Source organism: Arachis hypogaea, chromosome 1 (genome assembly GCF_003086295.3).
Source record: "Arachis hypogaea cultivar Tifrunner chromosome 1, arahy.Tifrunner.gnm2.J5K5, whole genome shotgun sequence".
In the NCBI taxonomy this organism is placed as follows: Eukaryota; Viridiplantae; Streptophyta; class Magnoliopsida; order Fabales; family Fabaceae; genus Arachis; species Arachis hypogaea.
In genome coordinates, this window is record NC_092036.1 from 14,819,098 (window position 1) to 14,829,435 (window position 10,338).

The following is a 10,338-nucleotide window of genomic DNA, read 5'->3' on the forward strand; positions in this document are numbered from 1 at the left end:
ATATATTTTTATATAAAAACAATTATAAAATCTTGGTTGACTATCCAAAAATATAATTCTAAAGGAAAAGTATAAGCTAATACAATCTTTCAGCGGCTGATTTTTTTTATATGGAAGAGATATTGGTGTTTTTTTGGAAAATGAGATTATTTGGTGTAATTACAGATGGGTGGATTTTGTAGGTAAAAAGTCAACACGTGGGGGGCGTGGTGCAATACGTGGGGCGCGTGGTGTAACACGTGGGGGGCGTGGTGGACACGTGGCAGCATCCTGGCCAACACGTGGGGGGCGTGTTGGACACGTGGCAGCGTATTGTGCAACACGTGGGGGGCGTGGTGCAACACGTGGGAGGCGTGTTGAATGAGTTCCACAATACTGTAATACACTTCAAATATCAATATTCAACTAAAACACCATCTCCATTTCCATATTAAAAATAATTTCTGTTTTTCAGCGACTGAATTCATGATTTTTTCCTCAAAATTAGAGACTTCTATTTATATATCTATTAAGGGATAAAATAAAAATGTAGTAAAGAGAGACAAAACAAAAGAAGAGAAGAGAAGGGAGCTCCCGATTCTCTTTGCAGAGCAAATAGAAACCTAATCTCAAAAAGGAGAATTGAAGAAAATGAAGAAAATAAGGGGGGAGATTGATCCTCAATGGAGCCAAGGCTCTGGGTCTTGCTAAAGAGACTATGAATCTTGAAGAAGAGCTTGCTGACACTTCAAATCAAAGCTGAGAATTTCAAAAATGCACTTCCAGATGTTTCACGTGGTGATGGCCAGGAGCTGAAGTAGATTTATTCCATTTAAGGTACACCATTTAATAGTGTGGGAATAAGCTTGATTAAATTCAGCAAGAGCTCTTTAATCACTGTGATGTGTTCAGCCCAAATAGATTCTTAATTTGCTTGTGTATGATTAAACCTTGTTACCTTATGAAAGAATGAACGAATTAAGACTTAATTTGTTTGTTGTGCTTGTCATTTGAGTTTAATTAAACACAATGGGAAGGGAAAAGGCCTTAGTTTGCCATTTAGGTTCACTAATCCATATTCATTAAGTGCTATGTAATAAGTGCCTTGCGTGTAATTGTTTGCTGTTCTCGATTTATCTTTTGTTTCTTTTTGGATCTTGGACATTCGACATTTCAAATGCTTAACAACTTATAACATGTGTGCTGTGTAAAAGGATTTGCTGCATTTTTACAGGTTATTATTCCCTTGAAATTTCTTGCTTTCCTTTGATCAGCTGTTGCACTAAATTTGGACCTTAATCAGAATTTAGAATTGTCAATATTTGAAGAAAATTGCCAAGTCTTATCACATTGTTCTCTATGTTTGGACAATACAATCAGCATAAACATACTACATAAGAGGAATATGGATGGATCAGTTTGGCCCTTGATTTGCTTGTGAATCTTGATTTGCAGTTGTTACCTCTGATTCAATACCACATTTCTGGCTTGATTTTCTAGCAATGATACAAAGGAAACACTTTGGATTTCTCACATACTCTTCCAACAAAGATCACACCATTTGCAGTATTTTGAAAAAAAAAGTTTCTCCTTTTTTTACCTTGAAGGACTCTCCTTTTATAGAAAAAATGTGCATACTTGAAAGAATGTTATATCCTTTCTGTTGATAATGTTCGTGACTGAGAAAGTTAGACCTTTTTTTTGCACTCTTCTTCCCTTCAAGTAGGAACATGTAATGAAAGAATTTGAAATAATTAAGTTATTGAGAAGGAAGAGTTGTTTACTTCCTTTATATAGAATACTACTAATCCTGGGTTTGCTATTGTTACTTGATTGCATGTTGCTGATTATCAATTTTTTATTGCATATGAACGTAATGGCATTTCTGCCCCGCTATATTCGCTGCATGACAGTATCTTTTCTGATCGTCGGCCACCTTCTTCAACTTTAAGGCATCAAAATATAACTCATTTTAAAGTGAAATACAATTCAATTACCACTACTTGTCTGTCGTACAATTCATAAACTCTCAAACGACTTGTACAACACTTTTAGATAGAAATATTAAAGAAAAGTCTTTGTTCAAAATTAAATTGCAATGACTAACACCAGCTACTGCCACTATTACAGGTGATAAATCATGCTTCATTGAATATTACCTCCATGCCTGAGGGTCCAATATCCCTGGTATGAAGGAAAAAAAAAAAATTATATTAACATATAGAAGTATATAGTAGATATATATAGTAAGAATAAAGTTCAGAACAGCTACTCTATTTTGTGGAACTAAGACACTTTGGTTCCAAACTGTATAAAATATATTGGATTATGAGAAAGTGAGTGACACACATAAATTATGGTAAAATACTTACTCGTCGAAGTACCTCCCAAATCTTGTAAAAGAATGTGATTAAGCCTTGATCTCCAAAATTTAGATGTATTTACACTAAAACTGCATTGCACAAGGAAAATATATTTTATTTCATACAATCCATGAATTTTAGAGATTTATGAGGAAAATGATGCATTGCAGTCGTCATACTTAATGCTAATTGACCATACTTGATGAACCTGATGAATTAACATCTGGTTTCTGCAGAAAAAATAAAGATTGATAGCTACATGAGAAAAGACTGGTGAAATGAAATAATAATGCATTTTCAAAGTTTATTTTGCGGACAGATCCTAAGGTAAATTATATAATTTCTAATAACGTGTGTGCGCGCAATGAATTTTCTGTAGGTGAAATATAATAATTGGTTTATATGGAGCTCTCTTCTCTGTCATAGACACATGTTAGTTCCCTAAGCTAATCCTTAGCATTGCTTTAAGCCTTTAGATATTGTTATAACATTTTTGATAAGTTATCTTTGTTAATGTTTATGACATAATCTTTGAAGTTAGGTGGTTTCTTGCATTCATGGTTTCTGAACAATAAACAAATAAATAATGGAAAAAGAAGGGTAGGTGCTGCGTTGTTGTTTTGGACTATTGAAGTGAGCTTATTCTAAACCCTTCCTCTTCTCCGGATCCACCGTGCTCCACCCTCCTCTTCTCCATTCTGCTGCACTCCACCCTCCGCTGCTCCAAAATCCCTCTCCCTCATATTCTGCCACTTCTCCGCATTGTAAACATAAAACTGCCTCCATCTTCTGCGCGTCACATTCTTGCTCCTTCTCCTTCATACTCTGCTCATTCGAAGACCACCGAAGGTTGGTCAATTTTTCTTGCTTTCTCTTTTTGTTTTTAATCTGTTGTTTATAAAAAGAAAATGTGATTTGGTTAATTTAGTTTTTAATGTGTTCAGCATGATTTAGTTAACAACAATTAGTTAATTTTGTGTGTGTTTGTGAGCTCTGATCTCTTATGATGCTATGTACGTAATGTAGTTAACTAATTGCTTGGTTTTGAATTTATGATGAAACTTGAGTTTGCCATTTTGTTAAACGGGAGACTTAAATTTGTTGAATGGAAAGCTTGCTAATTACTAATTTAGTTATGCTGCTGACTGCTGATTTTGGGTGCATTTGCTAATTGTGAATTTGTTAAATGGAAAGCTTGTTAATTTTTGTGTGTTTGCTATTTAGTTCTACTTTATGTAACTTCATATCTTGCCAAATTAATCTTCCAATAGTTCTAGTTCCATGAATGACTGAATAATATCATGAAAATATATCTAATATGATGAGAGAGATTTGAATGATAACAGCAAAATATAATGATGTAATCTGAGTTATAGAACATTCATGTTTAAATTACCAAAAGTATTGCCACAAAAAACTGTCATAGATAATCATATGTAAGTTAACAAGTGACACAGTATGAGATCTGAGGGCTATGAATGTATTTTTCTCTTGTAGAAATGATGATTGGGATGTATGCTTACTAGGGAGGGGGCACTGGTATCTTAAATCAATGTTGTTGGCTTGATTTAATTGGAAATTGTAGGGTCCTGACATTTTGACAGGAGATGGGAATGATGCTGGCTACTATGCATTGTGCATGTTGGAAATCTCAGCTTTGTTGGCATTTGGAACTGCTTTATATTCCTGCATTGCTCTTTGTGGTGCTTGGCTAGGCTCTAGTTAGGATATAAATAACCATTTTCTAATTGTACAGTGGACAAGTATATCGTCGGAGCAGGTTGATAATGTAGTCTTATTCTAATTAGAGTATCAAGTGTTGAAAAGAAAGAAAGAAAGAAAGAAAGTGATCAAACAAGTGACACAGAAACATGTGGTAATAATAGTATTAAATAATATTGTGTATGTTACTTATTAATATATGTTTCATATTTTCATTTTATATGCATATTTTTATTTATTTATTATTTTATTATAAAATAGTTTTTCCGGTTGAACTGGTGGAAGCAGTAAACCAGTAATTAAAATGGTTCGATGACCGGTCGGTTTTCAGAACCTTAAATTCCATATACTTCCACTTTCAATTGATTATTCTACTGATATTTACTTTAATCTTCTTTTGTAAGGGTCGAATTTGATTGGATCCATTCAAGTGTTGCCACAGCACCACCACCACCGTCACTACCTCTGTTTCTTGCTTAATCTAAATCTTCCAATCTCAAATCTCAAACCCCAATAATTTCATCAAAGTCTCAATCTTTTCCCTTCACAACAACCACACTTCTCCATTTCTTCTTTACGAGCTACGATGTCAATGTTTCTGCATCAAAGAAGCTTGCACAATGCCTTTTCGAACCCATTTGCCGCTCCACCACCTTCCTCGGCCAATTCCAAGAGACCCATCTCCATCCTCACCCCAACGACACTCTTGGTCCTCCTTTGCCTCGTCATGGTGGTGGGTGTCTTCAGCCCCTGGGTCAATATCCCCCATGGAATCTTCTCAGTTTCGAAGCCTGCTGTTTCAAAGTGGAACTCATACACATTGGACCAAGCTCTCTCCTTTGTGGGCAAAAATGGAACTGTCATAATTTGCATTGTGAGTCAGCCTTACTTGCCGTTTCTCAACAACTGGTTGATCAGTATCACAAGGCAGAACCGCCAGGATATGGTTCTTGTCATTGCTGAGGACTATGCTTCACTCTATAAGGTTAATGAGCGTTGGCCTGGTCATGCTGTTCTTATTCCACCTGTGCTTGATGCTGAATCTGCTCATAAGTTTGGATCTAAGGTTTGTATGTATGCTCTTACGTTATTAGTAACTGAAATTTAGTAGTTTTAATGTGTTTTGGAGTTTAGGCCTGAATTGAATTGGGCTTTCATTTTAGTAATATACGGATCATGATTTATTATAGTTTGCTTTACCAGTTATTAGAAATTGACCTTATTAATCGTATACTCTGTTAGTTATGTGCATGGCTCAAACATGCTTAGTGTTTGTTTGGGTGCCATTAAGTTGATAGAAAAAATATTTTATTTTTTATTTTTTAGCGTGTTTGGTAAATTTCTAGTAGTAAAAGTACTAGAAAAAAAAATCTTTTCTGAGAAGCTACAAGTTACATTTTTCTTAAAAGATCTTTTTTCCTTAAAAAAAAGATGTTTTTCACATAATAAATAAACAAAAAAGTACTTTTATATTGTTATATCCAAACATAATTGATAGATAAAAAGATCTTTTTGCATGAGATATCCAAATATAAAATTACTTACTTTTCTATAAGGTTCTTTAAAAAAGATAACTCGAAAAGAGATATTTTCTTAGAAGCTCATCCAAACAAACCCTTAGTTATATTTCATACCCTTATACAGGGGTGAACCTCAATTGTATTGCTTACCTTGTCCCAGTAAATTTTCATATTCTTTACCTTCTATCTATATTATCTTTTCTCTTATAAACATGTTTCTCAACGTTTGGTTACTTTAATTCTTGTTATTGTATTGGATGCATCTCGGAAATTATCACACATATATCTTGTCCTTTGTGTTACTCTTCATGCTTATGTTATGTCTGAAGTGTTATTAATTATCTTGATCTATTTATTTTCTGAATGTGTTTCTGAATTTTAGAATCTGTCTTGTTTATTTTCACTGTCTAGGGATTTTTCAACTTCACGGCCAGAAGGCCTAGCCATCTTCTGAAGATTTTGGAGCTCGGATATAGTGTAATGTACAATGATGTTGATATGGTCTGGTTGGGGGATCCATTGCTTCAGTTAGAAGGGAATCATGATGTGTACTTTACAGATGATATGATTCCGGTAAGTATGATGATATATGTGTATATGCTGCGGTCTAGTGCTTTTCTGTTTCATTCTTGGTATTACAGACTTTTTTATTTTCTTTTTGTTACCTTGTGAGATCAGATCAAACCATTAAACCATTCTCATGCTTTACCGCCACCAGGAAAAAAGGGCCGCCCTTACATATGCAGTTGCATGATTTTCCTTCGCCCTACAGACGGAGCAAAGCTAGTCTTGAGAAAGTGGATTGAGGAACTTCAGAATCAACCATGGTCTAGAACCCAGAAATCAAATGATCAACCTGCTTTTAACTGGGCTTTGATGAAGACAGCTAAAGAGGTTTGTCCCTTTTTTTTTCTCTTTTTATTCTCTTCCAGTGTGGATAACTTCTATACCTTAAATATACCAATATATGACCAAAGCTTATTTATGGCATCATGGTAGTGTACTACATGATTTATGGTCAGTTACAAGGGAGAGACCTTCAATTCAGAAAACAGGAAAATGTCAATTGTTCTGATATTTGTACTAATTGCTTGATCTCAAGTTTGTTATATAACCAGTTTATTCTTTATAACATGTAAGAGGCTGAATATGTTCTTTTTCATGATTCATTTCCATGACTACCTACAGGTGGATTTATACTTGTTGCCGCAGGCAGCTTTTCCTACAGGTGGGTTATATTTCAAGAACAAGACATGGGTTAAGGAAACTAAAGGAAAGCATGTGATCATTCACAATAACTATATAGTAGGTTTTGAGAAGAAGATAAAGCGATTTCGCGACTATGGCCTCTGGTTGGTGGATGATCATGCTGACGAATCCCCGCTTGGTAGAATATGACCCTTGGATGTCTCGAGTTTATCGTCGGATTTTGTTAGAGCATTTATTTTCGGAAATTAGAACATGGTTTCTGCCAATTCATTCATCCGCCCATCTGGTAGAGGCTTGATGAAGACATCCGAACTCTTGCTATCAACATGTGCTGCACCCATACCAGCCGCCAAACGATTCCTTGGCAGATAGTTTGTGTTTCATTTTTGTGCGGAAAAAGGTGCTTCAAAGATGCTGGATTGTATTACAAGTCCATAGAAGAGAAGGATAGAATTTATTTGGTTCTTGTAGTTGGACTACAAATGCTACTTAAAATAATATTTATAAGAGAAATTATAGGAAATGAATTTTTAATTAACCAATATTAGCAAGTAAATGGACAAGTATATATGAAAGAGTTTAGGATAGAAAAAAGTACACAAGATTCATATATATCAAGTTACACTTGAAATGGTTTTTTTTTTATCGGCAAAAATGTCTATGACGTCAGCAGATTTGTGAGGCTTATGGTATATTTTTATATTTTTGTCCATTAAAAATAATCTTTTTAATGTATTTTGATATTTATAAATTTTGGTGTGTATTTTTGTCTACTTTAAAGTCTTTTGTGTGTATTTTTATTTATTTATTCAATATTAGTCAATTTTGTTTTAAGATTTATAATTTAGAATTTGGTTGGAAGTTTGGTTTAAGTGGCATATTATATGCTTTTCAAACAACTACATCCGGTTCAAATTTTACTCGTGGAAAAAAGAACCATATAGTCTAAAATTAAGGTTTTAAGATTTATGATTTATAGTCAAAAATTAAGATAAATAAAATAATTTAAAAAAATTGGTTAATATTAACTAAAAAAAACTTTCCAGTATTATTCCAATAATTTTCATCTTCCAAAGATACAAAACTAAATTTTTAGTCGATAAAAATGAAAACATTAGTTTTAAAGCCCATAAAAATAAATAACACTGGCTAAATATTAGTTGAAAAAGAAAAATAGTTTTCAAGTAAGAAATACTCAAATAGACAACTTAAAATTTAAGAATCCCATCTTATTAGACAATTGATATTTTGTTTTCCTATTCGCTACTAAATTTAATTACATGTATAAAAATGATATCATAAATCTATAAAGCCATTGTAACTCAAGTGTAGAGTTCAGTTGCTAAATCCAATATAATTTTCAGATCTATTTTTCTTTTGGTGTACCTTGTGAAAATTATGAAAAAGTAAAAGAGTCGAAAGCAATTGAAAGAAAGAGAGAGCAGAGATTAATTTCTGAGATGAGTAATATTGATCTAAAATTGTTGCAGAATGATCCTTTATTTACACTAAAAGTTCTATATTTATAGTGATAACATGCTCCATATAACTTCACTAGTGTCTATATTCTCTACACCCCCCTCAAACTAAGGGTAGGATTTGGTTGCATCCTTAGTTTGTCCATGAACACAGTAAATGAGGGAGCTAGAAATAGTTTTGTCAAAATATTAGCGACTTGAGCATGAGAAGGTATGTGAACAATGTTTAGCAATTCTCTTTGAACATGATCATGAATGAAATGGAGATCAACCTCGAAGTGCTTGCTTTTGCTATGCATAACTGGGTTTGCAACAAGAAGAACAACACCTAAATTGTCACAAAACAAAGTAGGAGCAACTGGATAAGTAACACGAATTTCTCGTAGAAGCTTTTGAACCCAAACTAACTCAGCTGCTGTATCTGTCAGGCAACAGTACTCTGTCTCAGTAGATGAACGACTTACAGCTTTTTGCTTTCGGCTGCTCCAAAAGATTGGATTGCACCCAAGATAAATACAGTAGCCACTTGTTGAACGTCGATCATCAAGGTCCGTGGCCCAATTGGCATCTGAAAAGGCAAGAAGACGAAGATCAGAGGATTTAGAAAATTGAATATCATAATTAATCTTACCTGAGAGATAACGCAAAATGTGTTTGACTGTCTTCCAATGATGAATCATGGGTGAATGCATGAATTGGCTAACTTTGTTGACTGAATATGCAATTTCAGGATGAGTGAGAGTTGCATATTGAAGATCTCCTACTATTGATCGATAGAGACTAGGATTATCAAAGGAATTTGAACACTGCAGTGTTAGTTTTTCAGAAGAAAGCATAGGTGTGGGCATTGAATGTGACTTATCCATGGATGCCTTTTTAAGAAGATCACAAATATAGGTAGTTTGTGAGATATGTAAGTCTCCTGAAGGAAAAAAATTAAATTGCATGTCTAAAAAATAATGCAGTGTCCCTAAGTCTTTTAAAGAGAATATTTGATTCAATTGAGAGATAATAGACTTTATTTCAGATTTATCATTACCTGTGATGACTATGTCATCAACATAAGCAAGAAGAAAAAGAGTAGAAGAAGTTGTAAAATGAACAAATAAGGAAGGATCAGATGAAGTATTTCGAAAACCAAACATGGATAGAGTATTGCACAGTTTAGAAAACCAGGCCCTGGAAGCCTGCTTGAGACCATAAATGGCCTTATCAAGTTTACATACTAAGTCAGAATTAGAATTGAAGAGGCCAAGAAGTGGTGCCATGTACACATTCTCAGTTAGATCTCCATTGAGAAATGCATTATTGAAATCAAATTGCCTAAGAGACCAACCTTTAGATAAAGCCAAAGATAAAATGACTCTAATCGTTGTTGGCCTAATGACCGGGCTAAAGATTTGAGAATAATCTATGCCCTCAATTTGATGGCATCCTTTGGCCACAAGGCGAGCCTTATATTTTTTAATAGAGTTATCAGGTCCACGCTTAATGGCAAACACCCATTTAGACCCAATAATGGTGGAATTGGGTGGTGGATGGACTAAATGCCAAGTTTTATTTTTCATGAGAGAAGTATATTTCTCCTTCATGGCTTGAAGCCAATGAGAAGAGTGCATAGCTTGAGAAGCTGTCTTGGGAACATTATTAACTAAGTCAAGATGATTAGAATGTGCAATAAGAGTTTTAGGCTTAGAGATACCAGATTTGGAACGAGTTACCATAGCATGAGTATTGTGAGAAGATGAAGATTCTATGATAGGTAACCTTGGAGGCTCAATTTCAGAACCAGAAATTGATACTGGTGCAAAATCTGTAGTAATCGTCTCAGAAGGTGATTGATTAATAGTTGATGAAGCATTTTTAGTTAAAGGAGGGGAATTTGTATTAGAGGTAGGAAGTATAGTTGAGGTAGGTGGAGTTGAACTTTGGGTACAAGGTAACTGCGGTGTAGGAGAATTTGAAACAGGAATCTGAGGTAACATCTCATGCTCATAAAAAGAGGTTAGTGATGAATTAGAGACAACATTCTTATGAAAAAATGAGGGAAAAGGAAAAATATTCTCA

General features: G+C 34.2%; 1 protein-coding gene across 36 annotated transcripts; it reads left to right on the plus strand.

The window, feature by feature from the left end:
• Nucleotides 1-459: 459 nt before the first annotated feature.
• Nucleotides 460-7,566, plus strand: LOC112798732 (UDP-D-xylose:L-fucose alpha-1,3-D-xylosyltransferase MGP4). Of its 36 annotated transcripts, none has more exons than XM_025841642.3 (10): nt 529-816; nt 2,110-2,166; nt 2,579-2,615; nt 2,722-2,774; nt 2,880-3,191; nt 4,099-4,218; nt 4,469-5,130; nt 5,996-6,157; nt 6,263-6,478; nt 6,773-7,566. In XM_025841642.3, the coding sequence occupies exons 7-10, from the start codon at nt 4,651-4,653 to the stop codon at nt 6,980-6,982; spliced, it is 1,068 nt and encodes a 355-aa protein (XP_025697427.1). In that variant the 5' UTR covers nt 529-816; nt 2,110-2,166; nt 2,579-2,615; nt 2,722-2,774; nt 2,880-3,191; nt 4,099-4,218; nt 4,469-4,650; the 3' UTR covers nt 6,983-7,566. The 36 variants fall into 36 exon arrangements, with proteins under 36 accessions (XP_072052086.1, XP_025697440.1, XP_025697427.1 ...); XM_025841644.3 differs by having other exon boundaries at nt 2,884-3,191; XM_025841639.3 differs by having other exon boundaries at nt 2,579-2,774.
• The last annotated feature ends 2,772 nt before the right edge of the window (nt 7,567-10,338 follow it).